General features: G+C 46.4%; 1 protein-coding gene across 3 annotated transcripts in view; it reads left to right on the plus strand.

Moving 5' to 3' along the window:
• Positions 1-21,901, plus strand: part of ELMOD3 (ELMO domain containing 3) — a 635,597-nt gene that overhangs the window by 193,999 nt on the left and 419,697 nt on the right. For all 3 annotated transcript variants that reach the window (XM_069618948.1, XM_069618949.1, XM_069618950.1), the window contains one exon: positions 243-315. In XM_069618948.1, coding sequence (XP_069475049.1) covers positions 243-315 — 73 coding nt within the window. The remainder of the gene's footprint in view (positions 1-242; positions 316-21,901) is intronic.

Here is a 21,901-nt window from a genome sequence, read left to right on the forward strand (position 1 = left end):
AATGTAGATCCATGTACCGACTGCTACCCAGTTGATGCCATGGTAATTTCTATTTAACTGCAATCAAACCAACATGACATAATGGGGATATTTATAAAAATGTCTGCTCACATTTAGTCACCTTGCCACTTTGAAGTTTGTTCCTATTGAGCTAGAAAGCAGGTAGCTTGTTTGTGTACCAAGTATAAATAAGCAAATGGACAGTGCCATCTAGACCAACTGACTTCCTTGTGTCTCACTAGATCTCAGTTTTGAAACAGAACGGGCTCTTGCAGACGTTTGTGGCAAAAGGGCCTGAGCTGAAGCAGGAAGAAGGTAAGTGTTTTTCTTTCTCCACCCTATTGATCTTTTCACTCTGCCAATTAAAGGCTTGTATTGTAGCAAAAGTGTGCATTTTTCCAGAAGGTTTTGCTACTCTGCCTGGTAGGTAGTGTTTAATGCATGGATAAGGATACCATTTTGTTAGACTGTGCCCTGATCTCATTAATTATGAGTGGAATGCTTTTTCAGGGCTCAAAACATTGGCCACTAATCATTTCTCAAAACAAATTACGTTTATATAATGCCCTTTCAACAACAAGGGACACACAAAAGATGGTGAATGTACTCTAATTCATTTTATTTAATTGAAAAGTCTTCTCGTTTGTGTCCCATTTTGAGACCCCCACAGTTCTGTGGATCCCAAGCCACTTCTTCCCTTGACAACTGGACCTGATCCTGAGGGAGCTAAGAGACCAAGACATCACGAGGACTCTGGTGGAGACTGTGCTGCTGTCATTTAAGTCTACTAAAGGCATGCACAGTCGATTCATGATCCTCTACAACAGAGTGCAAAATGTGCACTTGCCACTAGCCACAATTGGCTAGTGGTATTTGACTTTGGGCGAGTAAGCAATTGTGTGCTGTGTGTGTATATATAGATTTGAGGTGTCAGGTGACTTTATCGCTGGCTAGTAGCTTGAATGTGTACCCCCTGCATCCTTCTGGTGCTACCGCACCACCAAGCTGCAGGACTGAGAATCCTCACATTCCTCAGTGAGAGCCACTGCCTGCTGTATTCTGCCACTCCAAATGTTGCGTTCTGCTCTATAATGCCACATGGTGGAGAAAGCAATTGAGTCTCGGACCTCTGCAGTTGCTTCTTATCCGTTCAATCTTCCTGTAGCTCGTCCCAAGGGCATCACCTACACTGCAGCATCTGTGTCTGGTGTAAAGTGTCAACATTGTGCCCCCTCGCTCCTGCTTCATTCATCAAGGCCAGCTCTTCATGGGTCAGTTTGAGGGGGTGGTCTAAGGTTGCCATGTGTTTTTGTTTTTATTTTCATCGCCTAGCTACCTTCCAAGGCTCTGGTTGCAGACCGTGTTTCAGGAAACTTCATGGACATTTGGTTGTTCAACCCAAGTCAGGAGTACATCTAGTGGGGTACCATGTCCTCGCTTTCCCAATGGTTGCCTCTTCAACAGCTCTTGTGAAAGGCCGGTAACGCTTCTCTGTTTTTACTACAACCACAAGCTGACTATTTGCTTTGTCCCTTTCAGCGTTCTGGACAAACTTTCCTCAAAACATAAAAATGTGTATAAATACAGGGGGAGAATTGAGTTGCAGGGCTCAGTTTCAAAGGTCTGCGAGTCCTAAGAATTGCAGAGTTGCAGAAATGCCTCCTGAAGAACGTATTCAGCTATCCCCGCCGGATCAAGGGGAAAAGGAGCATTGGAGACTGATCTTTCTGGTTGCGAGAGGGGCAGAACTTTGCTGTTGCAATTTCAATAGTCCAAAGAGGCTGGTATCGAGCCTCCCTGGTCATCCCCTGGTCGCACTTCTCTCTGAATGCTTACAGATACGCAACGAGCCAGCCTTATTTTTAGAGGATAATGTCATGATCTCTGCTTCCAAAAGGTCAGGGTTTTCCCAACTCCCTTGGAAGCAGATCCATAACCCAGGTTCCGAGTGCCGACAAGTCCCAATTGGGACCTTTTTGACCCAGTCCTGGCGCCAGTGGCACCAGGCTCATAAATATGCCCAGTCCCAGCGCTGGAAGCGCCGGGCTCATAATGCTTGGGTGGACTTACCTGCAGCAGACCATGCTGCTTACTTGCCTGCCAGTTGAGCCTCTGATCCTCTTCTGTTTGGAACTACTTTTCCTGTTGGGTGGGGCAGGAGCCACTCCCTAGATTCAGAACACTGGAACTCTTCTGGAAAGCAGGAACTCTTTTCTTACCTAGGCGTGGCTGTGGAAGGAGACACCTAAGCACTACAGGAGGCTATTTAAACCACACCCGATGGATGAATCTTGCTTTGCGTTATTCTGCATCCTCTGCAGCAGAACGCTCATCGTGTCGTCTGCATCTGATCCTGGGCCTAAGGAAAAAGGCTTACCATCCTGAATCCAGTCTTCAGCAACACCTATAAAGACAAGAAAGAACAGGTTAGCATTACGGTCTTCAGTGACAGCTCTTCACTTACCTGGTCCATCGGCTGTCACCAACGCCTCGCGCTGCATTCCGGCATCTGAAAGACAAAGGCTTACCTACTCTTCGTGCGCTCCGGAGGTCTTCACACTGCATTCCGGCATCTGAAAGACAAAAGCTTACCAACTCTTTGCACGCTCCGGAGGCCTTCGGCGCTGCATCCCGCATCTGAAAGACAAAACAAGGTGCGTTTAAAGACATTGGGGAACTTTAATACTCACGTGCCATTACTCCTTTCCACATCTAACCCAGTGGGTATTCCAGCACCCTGCAGCCGCTCCGAACTTGTACCTGCAAAATAAAAAGACAGTTAGAGCGCATCGTGAAGCAGGCAACAAGCGCTTACTTACGTGCTTCCAGGTGCTTCTATTCATCACACGGGCTCCATCTTCAACTCACTTCAGCCCGTCATCCGCCATTGCCGGAACCCTGCAAAACAAGAAACATCATTACTAAAGACTTTAAAGACATTAGAATTACTCGAAACTTACCGTTCGTGCAGTAAACGACGGACAGCAGTCCTCTGAAGTCAAGAGGCCTGCTCCCCTTATCCAATGAAGAAACTGGTTACAGCACCCTGCCCCGAGGCAGATGGAGAGCACGGCGTTCACTTACCTAAGGTGAGAGCGTTAACCTTTGGGGTTCTACAGGAGAAGAGAAAGGGAAGAAGAGAGAGACATTCAATAACCCAGTTCCTTAATCCCATATTTTCTATCTGCAGACATCTTACCCTTCGAGTCAGACATACAGTGCACAGAGGTCCAGCCCAAAGAGCCAGCCGTGTGTTACACATCACCTTTGAAGATACGGTATAAGCCCAGTCAAGACCGGCGCCTCTACGGGAATCAGGTGAGCGTTACAGATAAGGACTATATACTTGGCTTTAGCAGAATTGCAACTAAATGCAGCAGGGATCTGATGGTTCTAACGATTACCACTGCCAGGAGAATACACCAAGACATCTCCAAAGAACTAAAAGTACAAGAGGAGAAATTCCTCAATGATGAAAGCCTGGATAACGCTAGAGACAAACTGAAGGAAATAAATAAAACAATGGATACCTTTATGAGTGGCACGTTGGATAAAAAGCACAAAAAACTAGCCAAAGATATTAAAAACTTCCAACTAGAACTCGTATATCCTTATTTATCAGTTGACTATAAGGACAAGAAAGAAAAAGAAAGACTTCTCAACTAAACGGGCCCAGCTAGAAATAGGCGCAAAACGGTCTTTTGGAACACTTCAAGCTCGGGCTCATCCGATGATGACTTAGCAAATACCAACGGTAGACCAAGCAACCGTGATAACCATCAGCAGCCACAGATGGTGCCTTTTTTAGGCCTAGGGGTCCCAGGGGAGGCTACTGGGGCCCTCCACAATTCCAGCCCATGCCTCCATACAACTTTCCACGATGGAGGGCATCGAACCCCAACAGGAGACGGAGGAGATATTAGAGACCATACCGATCTTCAACCTTTCAGGAAGTACACTTACCAAAGAGGAGAAATCCGTATTATCCAAAGGACTGCCATTTGTCCCGACTAATCACACCGATTGGTTCAGACTCGATCAGGAACTTTCCTACTTTTACAGAACCATCAGAAGAAAAGTATTTTTTCAAGACAAAGAAAGTCCTCTAGAACCTGAAGATTCTGGATTAAGGAAAAAATCGGACTTCCTTCCCAATGACAACGAAATGCCAGCATCTGTCCTTGCATTTGAAAAATGCATCAAGCAAGAAATGAAAAAAGCTCAGCGTACCACCTTGCATAAAAGAAATAATCTCACGCAGGGGGAACAACAAGCCCTTAAGGCACTGTCAGAAAATCCTTCTATCGTGATTAAAGCGGCGGACAAAGGAGGAGGAGTTGTCGTCCAGGGCAAAAACCAATACAAAGCAATGGTTATGTCATTGCTAGATGATGAGGGCAATTACAAAAAACTGTGCAAAGATCCTACATCAGAAATCAAAAAGAAGATTAAAGATGCAACCGACTTCGCCATGGAGCACAACTGGATATCGGAGAAAGAGGAAATCTTTCTCAATAACTCTGATGGACGCATTCCAGCATTCTATGCTTTACCCAAAATCCACAAGAACCAGTTTACACCCCCAGGAAGACCTATCGTATCAGGGTGCGGATCAGGCTTGAACCCGTCTGCAAATTTATTGATTTTTTCTTAAAACCTTTAAGTCAGAAAACCCCGACATACCTGCGAGACACCATGGCTACTATAAACAGATTTGAACATCAACCTTTCAACTCTTCTGAAGACATATTAGTCACCATGGATATTAACAGCCTCTACACGAGCATCCCCCAAGAAGCAGCGGTAGAATGCATTAGACACCACCTTACCCACCATATGTCACAAACTAGAGTTCCGATCAACCTTATAGTTGAACTACTGGAACTAGCTCTCACCAACAACTTTTTTCAATTCGAAGAAACCTTTTTTCTACAAATTTGCGGTACTGCCATGGGGGCGGCTTTTGCCCCAACCATGGCAGTTATATTAATGGCAGAATATGAATATAATAATGTCCTCAACTTATGTAATCCATTTCTCGACAACATTGTTCTCTGGCACAGATATATCGATGACATTATCTTTATCTGGAAAGGCGCAAACAGTACCCTGTCAGAATTTTTCGAATGGATCAATAATCGTACGGATGTGATTAAATTCACGATCAACAGCAGCAACATCAGCATTAATTTCCTGGATCTTACCATCAGACCCAAGAACAACATCTTGGAATGCACAATGTTTAAAAAAGAGACAGATCGCAACACAGTGCTCCACTATAAAAGCAATCACCCGCGGAACTTAAAAAATAACCTTCCTTACGGGCAGTTTCTCAGAGTACGGAGAAAATGTACAGACACAGATGAGTACAAAGTGAATGCGGCAGCTCTTGAATCCAAATTGAAAGCTTGAGACTACCCCAGTAAGCTCCTTAGAGACACACAGAAGAGAGCGAGATTTACACCCAGAGAAGCACTCCTTACACCCAAAATTCAGGACACCCAACAAGAAACCATCATGGCATGTGTTACCACTTTCGGCCCTAACACCACTAAACTCAGAGGAGCCATAAGAAAATTCTGGCCACTGATACAGCTTAGCCTACCACAAGAACCGCTACCTAGGATGGCACTCAAAAGATCCAAGAATCTCAGAGACATGCCTACACATGCAAGAATGATCAAAACCAGTACAAGATCTGCCGTGTGGAACCTGAGAGAGATCAACGGCCACCATCCGTGCGGCAATTGCACTGCATGTAAACAAACTAAGAAAATGAACTCGTTTATGATTGGTGACAAGGAATGGAAACTTAAGAACTTTACTAACTGTAAGACCTGCAACGTAATTTACATTATAGAATGCCCCTGCAAACTACGTTATGTGGGACAAACATCCAGGCCAGTCCACAAAAGAATTGGAGAGCATCGTTCCAGAATCCGTTGCAAAACACTGACAGCCCCACTCGTGGTACATTTCCTTGAATTGCAACACGGCCCTCACAGCTTCACCTGGTGGGTGGCTGACAAAGTCTTTAACACCCACAACATCACCAACTCCCTCAATTTCAAAGAGAGTTGGTGGGTGTACAAACTTCAATCTACCACTTTGGGACTTAATGAAATAGAACCACATCACTATTTGTAGATTTATCACATCTAAAGCTCGGGTCATGAGCCCATTTTACTTTTGTCCTGAGCCTCACATCGTAGCCTATTTTTTTTACCTTTTTTACCTATTTTTTAACGGGGGACCACATAGGCTTCTGCACCGTCCCCCTCCAGAGCTACTACGCTGCAGCCTTCTCCTAAGTCCTTGTCCCTCCACATTCGTGCTGCGCACATATTTACACTTTCATTATTTGCCTAAACCCGCCGATTCCGCGGTTGGAGGGTTACCATTATTTTGCCCCCCCCTACAACCAGCAGCTGGTTGCCATAACACCGCTTGTCCTTCTTTCCGCTTCCGCGCATGCGCCGGAAAGCAGCGTCTTTCATCTCTGCACACGCGCAGTGCCTCTCTGTGCGTACAGCTTCATTGCGTATTGCTCGCTACTCTCGAACACACTCGGCTGCTGCGGCGTGCGTTTACAAGGTAACAGCTGCTCTTACCTTACATTTTTGAGGCCCCTGCTAATGCCCGTAGCCTTCGCATATCCTTACCATACTTCGGGGTGTTTTGGTTTTTGTTTCTTCAGACTCGAGACATTCCGGTCTTCCATTGGCTTTTCAGCCCGAGTTGCATGTCCACGTCGAACCTTTAGTTACCAACCCGCTGGGAATTCAGCTCCCGGTCTAAGGTAATCAGCTTCCCTGGCTTGTTACCGCAATTGCCTTTAATCCTTTTATCCACATCACATTTACCCACTTGTCCCTTTCTGCTCATTCCTGTCCTTTCCAGCTACATGTTTGGAGAATTTTTCAACTTACATCCATGAAAGTCTCCCGTCGGAATTCTTCAAAGTCAGCCGCCTGGTTAGCACCCAGGTTCCAGTCCAGTGTAAGATCAGTTCATGACCAAAAATATGAGTTTACCAGAGCCCCTTTTTAATTTGTTTGTCCTTTAGTATCTTAACATTGGAACATTTGATTGCATTACACACTGCACCCTATCATCACAAATGGTGTGTTAACCTAAATTCCCCTTCATCTTTCACAGGGGATCTCATACCTTGGCTCCATGAAGAAGGCTGTGACCCACTGTTTAGCCGAAACGTCCAGGGACCCTTCCACCTTCTGTTGTTAGGTCCCCCCTCCCCCTTTACAATCTTGGGTTTGATTTGTCAGGGACGTTGATCCACTTTGGTCACCCTCTAGCCTGGCTTTTGTCAGACCTATCCAAGGTCCTGTGTTTAGAACAATAATTGTTTATGTTGTTTCTATCCATTTGAGGTAATAGTGTAACTTACCTGTTGTTGATATTAGGCGAATTAGAGAAGAACAAGTAATGTACTAAATACAAGAAAAATCTGCCTGTACATGTGTCTCTCTCTAAGAATGTCAGCACACGGCATATTCATGTATCCTTCCACTCAGGTTCTGTTTTATGAATGCCGCAAAAGTCTCCATGCATCATGTTTTTGAATATGCGGAACAATTGTATCAATGTATAAATGCAATTTTTGTCTTTCATATTGGAATTGATAATCCAATTTTTGTTTCCTTTTTTAAAAAAGTGATTCAATGACTAAAGAGAGAAAATAAAACTACTCTCAGGCTTAATTTAATTTTCACGAGTGCATGTGTATTACTACTCCTTTGTTTGTACACCTATCCTCCGGATATGCATAAATAAGGCTACAACAGAGGATCAGATACACCTTAAAATTCCTTTGCATACAATTAAATTGCAATTAGCTTTGACTCCTTAGACATGACTCCTCCTCTTGTTTACTTTCAGTATGAAGTCCCAGCAATTGACAAGGTTCCTGGTGCAGATTGTAAGTTTGTAGGCCAAACCTAAACACCAGGCATTCAGTTTTTTGTAATTTATTTTAAATTCGGTTTATTTTCATTTTATCAACACATTTGATATTTGGCCAGCTTAACAAGATAACATCATTGGTGAAGAATATGTGAGTAATTACCCCCACCCCAGCTAATACAGGGACAGCCAAATAGCGAAAAAAGGGGATCCTTGTTTTCTCATAGGTATTTAAGGTACCTTTAGCATTGCTGCAGCTCTGGCAGCCATATTTACCCCCAAGGCGTACAATAGTGCAGTCAGTCTTTGTTGGTCCACCCATTCCACAACTGCCCTTTCTCCCTTGAAGCACCAATCCCTACCCGATGAATCCCTTCAGCCGTCCCCTGCGGATGTGCTATGTGAGGCACAGGTTTCTCTTAAGAGGTGGTTGAAATACTGATTCCTCGATATCTAGAACATATTCTACATAGGGAGACCAAACCCTAGTGTACTTGGCGGGGATCTAGTTTGTCAACCGTGCTGCGATTATTCCTATGGGCAGAATCTCCCATACCTTAGTTCACCAGTAAGCTTTTGGGCTTGGGGGGGGGGGGGCCCTGAGTCTTACAGAACCGAGCACTAGTTATTTTGGCCACTAGCAGTAATTGACTGATGACAGTGGCTTGTGAGCCTGAGAGTGGGAATGACCCATCATCCGGAGTGTCATTGAGAATGGACTTGTATTACAATAATATCCTGATCCCATGTAAACATGTACGGATGTGCCCCCCAACCCCCTTCTGGTTTCTCTAGAAGCCTACGTATTTGGGAGACCCTCCACAACCTGTTACCCTCCTGTACCATGGGGGATCTCGTGGCTGCTGCTTTAATTGTTGGATTGGTAATCCAATATCTGATTTGTGTATTGCAAGATGGCTCTATTTTGTGGAGAACAACTTTCGCCTTGTATTTGTTAAAGGGTAAGGGTTCCCCTTCCTTGTATAGGTCACTGAGTCTCTGCTGGGTGTCCCTTTTACCGCATTGTAAAGGCTCCTTTACTCATGCCCAGAGAGAATTCTGGGTTGTCAATCCCCAGCGTGAGTGGACCTGGGCCCGTCGGGATACCAAGGAGTTGGCCAGCCATATCCCAGTGTGCCAGGGTGTTTGCTGTCGGTGGCAGGATACCGTGTACACTCCTTCTAGCTTCTTTTGATATAAATAGGATTAAGCGTAATGGGGGGGCCCGTCCCGCCTTATCAATTTCTTTCCATTTCGGGACGCTCGTGTCTGTTGGCCAGTCTAGTATCTGGGCCATTTGCACCTTAGTTCTGAATTCACGAGACCCCCAGGGATTTCAGCATTACTTATCTCTGGATCCTAGGTTGCATCCATGTCCAGATAAATTTGGTGCTTCTGAAGCTCTTCTAGATCTTTGGCGCGTATGTGAATCAGCAGCACTTGAAAGACATTTTATAGTCTAGGGAGTAAGGTCATTGCTTGAATTCTGCTCAGCCAGGAGATGTCCTGCTGGTCCCAGCGTGGCAGCTGCTCTTTAGATTCCTTAAATAAATCCAGGATATTTGTTCCCGCCCTTAATTCATAGTACGGCGTAAGTTTGACTCCCAAATAGGTTATCTTGTCTACTGCCCATTGATACATGGATTGTTTGTGAGGAGAGCACAGAGTTATGTGGGTCTCAGTACTGTTCAGGCCCATTGATTTGTCTTTGTTAATTCGTAACCCGGATACCTCCTCAAACTCGTCCATTGTATTGGTGAGTTCCGGCAGGGACACCAACGGGTTTGAGAAGAAACGTAGCAAGTCATCCACGTACAATGCCACTTTATGTGTTGCACTCCTAAAGGCCGCTCGCTAATTGTTGAGCTACTCTGGATTTGCTGGGCTAGCGGTTCCATTGCCATGGCGAATATTAAGGGTTGAGTGCGGGCAGCCCTGTCTTGTGCCCCTCTCTATCTGAATTGATTGGAACCACTGCCCATCGACATGAACCTAGTTTTGTGGAAATTGTAGTTGGTCATGATGAGTTGTCTAAAGATTGGGCCAAATTTGTAGTCTTGCATTACGCCTCCAGGTAGTTCCAGTCCATGCTATTTAATGCCTTACAGGCATCTAAAGACAACACGAAGCGTTCCAGTATTTCATCTATGGCAGAAATTAAATCAATGATCCTTCGAATGTTGTTGCGCGCTTCCCGCTCCATTATGAAACCCGTCTGATCCTGGTCAATTAATATGGGTAGAACTTCCATCAGCCGGTGGGCTAGGATCTTCCCATACATCTTGGCATACACATTGAGTAACGCTATCCCCTATGCGCTGAACAATCTACCCCATCTTTTTTCGGTTTCAGGATGAGTGTTGTAATGGACTCGGACATGGAGTCTGAGACTGAACCGTTCTCTGAGGAACTGTTAAAGACCTTGGTTAGGTGAGGAGCCATTACGTGCGCAAACACCTTGTAGAAGTGGGCAGAAAAGACATAGGGCTGTGAACCTTCTCTGATGAGAGGCCCTGAATGGTTCTCGGAACATCTTGTTATGTTAGTTCCGTCTCAAGTGCTTCCCTATCCTTCACAGCGAGTTTCGGGAGCCCTGCCTGATCTCTAAACTGTGCTCTCTGCACATGGTCCCCCGGGTCATGGGCTCCTATTTGCCAAAAGTAGTTTTCCATCAGTGATCGCATGGCATCTTCCTGGAAACCCCATGTTTCCCTGAAGTGCTGGGCTTGTTTGTGGAGCTTTGCTACAAGTCATCTATTGGCTTGTTTGCCTTTTAGGTAGTTGAACTGTTCGTACATGGCCTGTGCTGCATTATCCAATAGGTGGGTTTCCAACAGCTTCTGAGCCGCTCGTAGCTCCCTCCAGGGATCTGCGTGTGTTTTACCTTTTGTGGGTTTCCTCCAACCGGCTAACTTCTCCCTCCAGTTCTACCTGCCTAGCTTTCTGGACCCTCATACAGGCTGCGGTGTAGCTGATGATGGCCCCTCTTAGGACATCTTTAGCCGCGTCCTACACTTCAAATGGATTGTGTCCTCCCACGTGTTCCTTATCTTAGATATTCGATATCCAGCTTCAGCTGCTTTGGAAATCTTTTTTTTCGGCAGAGGGCGCTGTGTGTCGATGCAGTCGACTCGATGTCCCTCGAGGGGGGCCCTCGTCTTGAGGATGATGTCATCAAAGGCATTTATAGCGCGCTCAGCGCCCTCGCTTCAGTTTGGTTTTTCCGAGTAAGCTTACGCTTTGAGAAACTACAGTTCGCTTCTTTTGTTCTGTTCGCGTAAATGTCTTCTTCCTCGACACCTACTATCCCGGGTCCAAGAAGTGTCAGGACTGTGACTCCCACGTTGTCAATAACCGACCCACATCGAGTATGTTTGTGGTGTCTTGGTGTGGAGCACAAGACCTTGGCGTGCTCCAAATGAAGGTCAATGACCGGAAAGGCTCTGAAGGAGCGAAAGGGGAAATTGGCAGTAGGTAAAAAATCCCCCAAAATCCCCATCGACTACCTCGTCGAAAAACCTTTGGACAAGCCGAGAGGCCACTTTCCCACAAAGTAGGTTAAAAGATCCAGGTCGAGGAGTTGCTCCAACCACTCCTCATCGTCAAGGAAATCTAAAAAGAGGCACCACAGGTCGCCTTCTTCGACTTCGTCGTTGGACCCCTCCCCTGAGAGGGTATCTTGTCCTATAAAGGCCTCCACACCTGCCGAATGGGAAGCATTTAGATCAGAAAATGCTAATAATATTTGAGAGACAAAAACCCTCGGCAAGCTATGCTCCTACCATGCTCTCTAAATCCTGTAAGGAAAGGGCTCGAGCCAAATCCTGTGCGCCCGGGAGCCTGGAACAAAGACCAGATCCTCACTGAGAGCCGTTGAGGCATTGGCTCGATGAGAAATCATCGAAGGATCCTTCGAGCCGTAAATCGAAGCATAAGTAGAGATTGAGGTCATCGACGCCAGCTGCGCCCTCCATTCTGGCGGCGATTTCGGTGCCAGCTGCGCCATCGATGCCGGCTGTGCCATTTACACCAATGGCATCTTCGACACCATTGAAGCCGAAAAAGATTTCAGTAAAGATTTCGACGACTCCTCGAGCGTCGAGTTCTCAATTTCTTAAGCCTTTGATGCCCATTCCAGACAAGACATATATACCTTTACCAAGGAAAGATTACTTCAAATCTCTCACATCAATTTATGACAAAAATGAGCCATCAGATACTGATACGACATTTGACCTTCAATATGGTACACCAAATGTGCCTGAGAGTTTTATTTCAGATAAGTCTTGATTTAAAGATCTTTATGATAATTTACAAACAGCCCGTGGGGTAGACGCCTCACCAGAGCTAGAATTTGGCAGACCTGAAGCTGGTGAGCATGGAGATGCATCATATAGACAATTGATGTCTACAATTGTAGACTACTCGGGTGGAGTAGGCCGACCCTCCCCTTTGAGCAGGATGATCTAACGGACATCCTTGATAAGGGTCAGGATATAGATCATGTTTTACCATTTCACATTGCTCTCCAAAAAAGGGTGGGAGCAAATTGGGAAATGCCAGAGTCTATTCCGGCAGTAAACAAAAACCCGACTAGAAAATACTGCCCATCTAGTAGTGACCCCAACTACTAATCAAAACACCCCACTCCAGAAATTCTGGTGGTACAGGCTACTACGGCAACTTCAAAGCAGGCGGCTTATCCATCTATCCCTCCAGATATGGATAAGAGTAGATGCACGTGCAAGGAAAGTATTTTCTGCAGGGAGCATGGCTCTTAAATCAGCCAACTCTACATGTGCCTTAGCAAAATTCTCATTCACTCGATGGGACTGTATTTCCATGGTGGCAGAGCACATTCCCGAGGTGGAGAAAAGAGACGGATTATTGGCTATTGTTAGAGACGGCAAATTAGCCATGTGCGAGTCTCTTCAGTCAGGGCTGGATTCTGCTGACAGCGTCAGCAGAGCCATGGCAACAAGCACCATAATACGCAGATTTGCATGGTTAAGGAAGTCTGTATTTTTCGCGCCTTGAAACACTTGTGTATAGGCGCGTTACAAATGTCTTATCATATATCATTTTTCGCGGTTTTGCAGTCCAGACTCTTTAAGCCTTTTGACGGGTCTCACCGTTTTAGCAAGTTGCAGCCCTCGAAAGCGGCAGCCAAATCCTTAGGTGCCGCTGTTAGGCAGCCTCAGCCCTTTCACTACAGTGGACAGCCTTTGAGGGGTAGATCTTTTCGCTACTTCTCCTCAGTTGGAAGAGCGAGAGGAATTGCTGGTCAAAGAGGCCAAAGGAGATTCCATCATGGTGGATGAGGGAGAGGTGCAAAGTCCGCTCAAGCAAGGGCAACCTTACCAACAGCCACTGCATCAGATGCCTCAAAAACCTCTCGGGTTTTGTGTCAGGAAACACCAGTGGGAGGCAGGCTGTCTCAGCATCTGAAAGAATGGCGAGACATTATTTTGGATGCTTGGGCATTGGAAACCATAGCCCAAGGTTACTGCCACCCCTTCATTCAGAGACCTCGGAACCATTCACTGGAGAGCCACTCTTTGAGGGTTCCAGATCTGCTCCTTGCTAGGGAAAGGCGCTATAGAACCAGTGCTTGTAGCGGAGAGGAACAAGGGATAGTATTCTCCATTCTCCATATTTCCTAATACCCAAGTAGGACGGACTACTGAGACCCATCTTGGACTTGAGATACTTGAACATGTTGCACAGGAAGAACACATTCAAGATGGTCACTCTTTCTCAGATCCTTCATGCCCTCCAACTCCAGAAGTGGATGGTTTCATTGGACCTTCAGGATGCTTCTTTTCATGTGCCTATCCATCTCAAGCACAGAAAGTACTGAGGTTCGCTGTTGGCGGTTCTCATTATCGGTTTCGTGTTCTGCCTTTCAGGCTGGCCTGCGCCCTGAGGGTTTTCACCAAGCTGATGGCAGTGGTGGGAACGAGTCTCAGGAGAGGGGGATTCACGTCCACCCCTACCTGGATGATTGGCTGATCAGGGTGTCACTTGCCACTCTCTTCACAGACTGAGCTTCTGCCTCAATTAAAAGACGTCCGATATGACACCTTCTCAAACACTCCAGTTCATCGGGGCTGTACTGGATACATCCTTGGGGAAAGAGCTCACCACCCAAGGTGAGGGCTCAAGACATTCTGCAGATAGTCTCCAAGTTTCAAAGAGCCCCGCGTCTCCCGGCTTTCAATTTGAGGTTGCTCGTCCTCATGGCATCCTGCATTGTTCTGCTGCCAGAGGCTCGCCTGAGAATGAGATCCCTTCAATGGGCTCTCAAGACACAATGGTCACAATTCTCGGCCAACATGTCAGACCTACTTCAGGTTCCAAGCAGGGTCGCAAAGGATCTCCTGTGGTGGGTCTGCAAGGACAATATACTGAAGGGAGAAGCTTTTTGGCAACAATGGCCAGAGATAACAGTAGTGACGGATGCCTCATTCACAGGGTGGGGAGCCCACTCCAACGATCTGACAATCAGTGGCCATTGGTCTTTATCAGAGTCCGAACTCCACATCAATCTTTTAGAGCTGAGGGCAATCGGGCTTATGCTGAAGGCTTTTCTGCCCTACGTACGGGGAAATAATGTCCTGATAATGATGGACAACACAGTGGCCATGTACTACCTCAACAAGAGAGGTGTAGGGTCACTACCATTGTGCAGAGAGGCAATGCAGCTCTGGTAAGGGGCAATTCAAGGAGGAATCTCCCTATTGGCAGTTCACCTAGCCAGAGAGGAGAACAGGGTGGCGGAAGCTCTGAGAAGGCAGAGCAGTCTCCCACAAGTGGTAACTAGCTCAGGAAGTCCTTCAAGAGATCTTCACCCTTTTTGGAACCCCGCAAGTGGATCTGTTCGCGACCAGTGTCAACCGGAAGTGCGAACTGTACTGCTCCAGGGAATTTCCCCCAAGAGGAGCTCTACGAGAAGTGTTTGTGGTGGGCTGGGGATTTCCACTCCTGTACACTTTTCCTCCAGTGCCCATCATTCCTCATGTGATGAGGAGGTTGAGAAAGTTCGGGAAACACATGATCCTAATTGCCCCGGATTGGGCCAGGAGGATGTGGTACCCAGACCTTCTGGACATGTCCATCTACCCTTCAATACGTCTTTCACAAAGGGAGGTTCTCCATTCAGAGGTCCAGACACTCAGCCTTCACTCATGGTTTATGAAAGGCTGAAATACAAGGATAGGGACCTCCCAGATGACATAATGGAGATTTTGCTTTCGGCCAGAAGGCCAGCAACAAAGTTCTTGTACCGTTGCCGTTAGAACAAATTCTGTAGCTGGTGCAAGGATAAGAATGTAGACTCTTTTACTATGCAAACCTCCAGAAGTGTTTTTTTACTATACCTAGCCAATCTGGGGCTCCAGGTTGGACAAATTAAGGGCTATTTGGCGGCGCTATCCATCTTTAAGCACTCGTCGGACGAATCTTCATATTTCAAGATCCCACTGGTAACACAATTTCTAAAGGGACTCGCCAATGAAATCTCCCCCATCTCCTTTCCACCTTCCAGTTTGGGACCTTAATCTGGTATTAAAATGTCTTGTGTGCACCCTTTGAGCCTCTACATTCATGTCCTTTAAGGTTGCTATTCTCTTGGTTGCGTTAACGTCAGCCCGTAGAGTGAGTGAATTGCAGGCACTATCATCCAAGCCACCTTTTACTATTTTCCACAAGGATAAGGTTGTTCTGAGGGGTAAGCCTTAATTTCTACCTAAAATCATTTCAGATTTTCATGTATGACAGAAAATTGCCCACATTCTATCCACCACCTCATCCTGGCAAAGGGGAGGAGAGATTACACAGATTGGATCCACGTGGGCTCTATGCGTTTACATATCAAGATTACACAAAGTTTGCATTGGTGATCATCTTTTTATGAAATAGACAGGTCACAAACTGGGCCAGGCTGTGACTAAGCAGACCTTATCCAGATGGATCATTCTGGCAATTGCAGAATGCTGCAGGCTGGCGGGCAAGGATTCTCCAGAAGGTTCAAGGTCCCATTCCACCAGGGGCATGGCTACATCTACGGCTCTGTAAAGGGGTCGCCCGATCAAAAACATTTGTGAGGCAGCTACGTGGTCTACTATACACACACATTCACAAAGCATCAGTCAGGATGGAAGATTTGGAAAGGCTGTCCTCCATTCGGTTTCATGGAAACCATTGATGGCTAAATTCTTATTCCCTCCACGAAACCAAATGCTGCTTTCGAGTCTATCAAAGATGAGTAATACGTGGGAAGACACAATCCATTCAAAGAACAAGTTACTTACACCTGGTAACGTTCTTTCGACTGGATGTTCCTCCCACATATTCCTCATCGCCCTCCCAGCCTACCCCACAGTAGAATTTCCCATGCTATTACAGCTTTCGTTCCTTCAAAGGTTAGTACGATCAAACCCGTGGTTATGCGGGTAGTTTCTGCTGTAAGAAAAACCGAACTGCAACCAACAGGTGCTGTGCATGCTATATATGCTAAATATGACTTAGATGACATCATCCTCGAGGCGGAGGCCCTTGAGGGACATTGCATCGACGCACAGCGCTCTCTGCCGAATTTTCTTTTTCTGAAGCTGGTTATCGAAAATCCAAGATGAGGAATGCGTGGGAGGAACATCAAGTCGAAAGCAGGTTACCATGGGTAAGTAACTTGTTCTACTCGAGGATCGATGTCACTGTGCGTTCTCAGCAAAGTAATTGGTTAATGTTTCAGTGATGAGGGATCACATGACAACATCCTTCAATTAAAACAAATCATTTAAAATCCAATAAGATCCAGTCTTGGGGCTTTATTGGAAAGAATCCTTCAGAGAATTTCGCATTTCGTGTCTGTCTGGATGAGCGTACTGGAGGTCAGTACGATATCCAATCTATGCACTGGGGAGTAAAATGTGTAATCCCATTTGTCCAGGTGAAAGAATCTCCAGGACTCTATCACTGAGAGGTCTCTCAGTAGTTTCGTCAAGACTAGAAAGTTACGCTTGTCTGTGCTTGTGACGGCGTGGGAGGGCGTGGGAGCGTTTTATCATTTGTAGGCTCTACAACACAATTGAAGTCACCCGCTATTATTTACCGCTGTGAATGCATCATACAGTAGGAAGACAACAGATTTCAAAATAGGTTCTCAAAAGGCTTTATTAACTTAAGACAGGATGGAGTAAGGCCTACTTTGCCCTATGCTAAGGTGGGATTGCCCTACCTTAAGAAACCTAAGTATAGTCTGTGTCAGCAAGTCCAAATCCAGTCTGTCTGTGTCCAAAACCTAGACTTGCCCTCACAACTAACTGTATACAATGTGTAGAGATATCAACATCAAAATAAATAGTTTTCAGAATAAAGTTCTGAGCTTCTTCCAGCTCTTTGCTTATAATCCGCTTCCCCTTCCCCCAAGTTCAAAAAGTACCAGGGTTCCTTTCCCCAAGAGTTCAAATCTTGCAGCTTTTCAAAACAACACAATTAATTGGAACACTATTTTATCATGAATGCTCAGTTTCTTGACTTTAAAATGACATAGGTGGTTGTTCCAAAACACAAGTTCCTTTATGGATACTTTCATTGGCTTTTTCCATAAAGGGGACACTCTATCTAGGCGCAGTCCACCCATTACAGGTCACGCAAACGATACCCCTTCTTGACTGCTTTCCATCAACATTTGGCCACTGCCTTCCTTTGACAGAAGAGTGACACTGATGAAAGAAACACGCTTCACTAACATGTCACCATGGCTTGGTTGGCCACTGTTAGGCAGAAACATGTACACTTCCCTTTGGGAACACTGCAAAAGATTTAGGACTACAGGTGTTAGCAGTAAACCCACTTGGTAGCAGTCTGTACCACCCAGATTTCCCTGGTAGCTGTGGCTGAGCAGTCAGACCTCTCTCAAGAAGAGTTAGGCAGTATGCAAAGTATACACAATAGGCACTCAGATACAACAATACAAGCAAACACTGACCAGAGCTTTGGTATCAAAGTATATAATTTATTTATTTAAAAACACACTGTTTGAAACACTCCAGCACTCTTATCGTAAAACACTCTAAACACAGTTACTATTATAATATATACAACCCTTATTCCTTATCAGATAAGTCTTAGTTAACACCACTTATTTTCATACAGAGGTGAGCGCTTAACTATGGTGGCACTCCAATAAGTTCATGAAGAAGGGAGGGGAAAAGACAGAATACGGGAAGGTACACCACTCTAAGCTTTTGGAACACTATTAGCAAGGCAGAAGAGCAAAAGTCCGTTGTGAGCCAAAGTCCATAGGCTGGGCCCACTCTTAGAGAGAGCAGAGCACAAATGTGCCCAAGATCACACAGTTACACTAGGCTTAGAAAGTCATGCAGAGAGTTCGAAAAGAGTTTAGAGAGGCTCAGAAAAGTTTAGCCAGGGTGTCCCAGGCTAACCCAGGTTCAAAAGCCAGGGGCTAAATCTACCCCGTACAGTCGGTGGCAAGGGAAGCCGGGCGGGACACAGTACCTTAAGTGGGAAGGATCCTCCAGCGGTGGCAGTTGTTCCTGGCAGTGGGTGCAAGTCCCGTTGTCGTCCAGGGGAAGAGAAGATCTCGACTTGGAGGAAAGATGAAGGTTGTTGCACTGCCAGGGAAGAAACCAGCCGCAGAGTTTTCCAGTTAAAGGTATTACCCTTTAATTCGCGGTCGTGGTAAAACGTGGTATCCCGGTTGCCGGGGTGCTTGGCACAGGCAAGGCGGCCACGAGATACGTCGGGAAGGCGAAAAGACGGTGAAACTGGTTATCCCCACCAGTCAAAGGAAGAAGACTCTCCGGCGGGAGATCTCCTCTGTCTTTGGGAAAAGTAGTGAGACGGTGCAGCAGGGCTCCACCGGTGGTGTCGTTGTGGCAGGTCGGCTCAGCTTCTCCCTCGTCGGATTCTTGGGTCCTGTGGCGACTTCTAAAGTTCCAGTCCCCAAAGCCCTGCTTTTATGCAGAAAACCCCCATTCACTCAGCCTAGCTGTCACTCAAACATTCTAAGTGGTGAGCCGGCCGGCTCACCACTTGGGCCAATCAGGACGGAGTGCGACTTGAGTTGCCTAGGCAACTCAGTCCAGGGCGCCTAAAACCCCCTCCACCCCTTCTAAGTACCCCAGACAGAGGGGCACCACTTTGGAGGGCTTCTGTGGAGAAGCCCGCCAAAAAGTGGAACAAAGGGCTCGACTTGAGTTGGAGTCACAGAAGAGAACACAAACGCCATTTTAGAACCGAGTTTTGGCAAAAAATACCAACCGGAGAATTAATATTAATTAAATAAACCGGCGGTATGTTCGAGGCTATCGTAATTAAATAAATAAAGATAGTAGCCTCGAACAATGGGAAAATCCCATAGAGAAATATTTGCGGTTGAATATAAAGTAGTATCCACTGCCACCAGCCAAAACTCGATCAGGGGGGACGGAGACGTGCCCCCTCGACTAACAGACCCCGGGGCAATCGAATTGCCCCAGCCAGTACGTCCACAATATGATGGTTTGTAATGGTTCTGTTCAGAATTTAAGGCTAGTAAAGTCAATGGTGACCTTACAGACCCTGGGAGACAGTCAGTCCCAGGGTATGGAGTCTATACTGGGGAGTCACTATGACACCCCTGTGTTACTGCACTGAGGGTGCTGTGTAACACACATCACAAAAACACATGAAGCCCTATGGAGTAAAAGACCCCATAGCCCATTAAACACATCTAGATTCAAAGAAACACACTCAAATCATGTCCAAGAGTGAGGGTAAAAGAGTCTCACTCTTGGCAGGAGAAAAAATAAACCGCAAAAAATCCAGCAAAGCTGCTGGGGGACTCACTAGGTTAGGAAATTCAGCCTAAACAGAGAATTCTCCCTAACAGCCACCCTGCACTTTGTTACACTTTCTGTATTCTTCTGGCTCTTACCAGTACAGGCTTTCTCTTAACCTGCAGTTCCTTGAACTCTTTTAGCTTTGGCCAATAGTTAGTCTCTCATCTCATACCCTTCTTGGTATCCTCTTGGCTTTGCCAACACTTGTATCTCAAGCAGTTCATTCAGTGGTATCTGCTACTTGCACCACCTTGCTTTTGCTTCATTCATAGGGGCTCATAACTTGCTTCTGCTCTGTGCGATATTATAAAGTGCTTACAATGTGTTTTAATTAATTTGGTATTCAAAAGCCCTTGTTTCAACATTCAAAAGTGCTTATAACCACTTTTAGTTTGTTCGATATTCAAAACTGCGTGTTTCAAGTTCTCTGAGCGCCCTGATATGAGTGTCTCCCTGTTTCCACTCGCCGGTTGCATACGGCAGCTCTCTTTGGCTTCTTTCCACTCTTTGCTCTGCTTTCTGGCTTCCAATGGCTCTGCTCTTCCCTCGTGTAGACCACAGAGAGCACCACTCGCTCTCCTAGATTCTCTCAGCGTCTGGAGTGTTTTGGCTCCACAACTCTCTCTCTGCGTGCACCCGACATGGAGGGTTGCAGGACTTCCAGACCCTTTTGCGGCCAGCCTCGGTGTCCCTCTCTCCTGCTTGACCCCTGGCTACTGTGTCTCCAGAACCTCTCTCCAGCCCGCATCGACTCTCCAGGCCGGGCGCTCTGCATCCTGCTTTCACTCTCCAGGCCGTCTCCTTGTGCTGTGCGGCCAGGATTTGTATATCCATTCAGCATGTTGGTGTAGGTCATTAAGGCTAATTGTCTGACCCTGGCGGAATTCGTTAGTTGGATGTGCCTGGTTGTTCCATCTGCAATCCTCCATTGCCCTCTTCTTTGTCTCAGTACCAGAGTGGTGTTTGAATTAAAGGAAGTGTGCATAACTGTGTTTCCTCCTCGCCTTGTTACTTGACTGATTTGTGTCTGTGTTAACAACATAAGGCTTATCTATATTGGCCTCACCCAAATGACGATGTGCCCTCCTAGTTGGTCTCTTCCTCGTCCCAGTGTTGAGGTGATGTTTCTGGGGATATTGGGGGGGTGGGGGGAAGGAAATGGTTGACAGCCTACAAAGGCTTGAGGGCTAGACAGTTCGTTGTGAAAAGGGAAAGGGGCATCTCACCTAGAGACATCCTCTCCCCAGGTTGCCTCCACCCATGCAATCCTCCCTTGAATATCCACCCCCAAGGTCGGGATCCAAAAGCGAGGGCCTTTCCCTGGCCACCTGAGATGAGGATCCAGGGGGTACAGAAGTGAGGATACCCTCATGTTCCTCACACCTGTCATAGAAGCGTGTTAGTGAGTTTGTCAAAGTTTGTCAGGGAGTCAAAAAAGGCCACCTGTCCTGTGTTTGGGGCGTAAATAGACTATGGTCACCCTCTGGTCACACAGTTTAGTAGTCAGTGCTATAAATCTACCATCTGGGTCCATAAGCACCCATGGACCCTAAGTTGGAATCCCCCTCTTGATTAGAATGGCCACCCATTAGTCTTGATGTGCCGCTCATAGCAAAGGAAACTTTAAGGAAGGCTTTATGGACCATGAGTGTCTCATCTTGCAGGAGCAGGAGGGTTTCCGGGAGAAACGCTACCTCAGGGAAAGAGTCTGGAGTCTCTGGAGGATGGCCTTCTGCTCGATTTAGAATTGGTTATTTATAACCCGCTTAATACCCAGAGGTTTCTAAGGCAGACTTTTGTCTGGCTGACATCCGCTTTCTGTTCAACGATCATCTTGGGCGTATCGCTTTCTTCCTCAAGGTACACCTCGGATCCCATAGGCCTCTCTATCGGTTATTGGGTTGGCCCTGCTTCACTTCTCCATCTTCTCCCCGTGCGGGAGATGGCCCTCCTCTGTAGGTCATCTGCCCTTTGCCTTCCGCTATCTCAATGAATTCTTCCTTCTCCGACGATATTGTACATTGCCGCCCCTGATATTCATAGTTCAGCTTGCATGGCAATCCCCACTTGTAACGGAGCTCATGGCCCTGCAGCCCGGATGTAAGGGCGCTCAGCTTTCTTCGTTTGGTCAG

The sequence above is a fragment of the Ambystoma mexicanum genome, chromosome 10 (genome assembly GCF_040938575.1).
Source record: "Ambystoma mexicanum isolate Mex_15411 chromosome 10, UKY_AmexF1_1, whole genome shotgun sequence".
Taxonomy (NCBI): Eukaryota; Metazoa; Chordata; class Amphibia; order Caudata; family Ambystomatidae; genus Ambystoma; species Ambystoma mexicanum.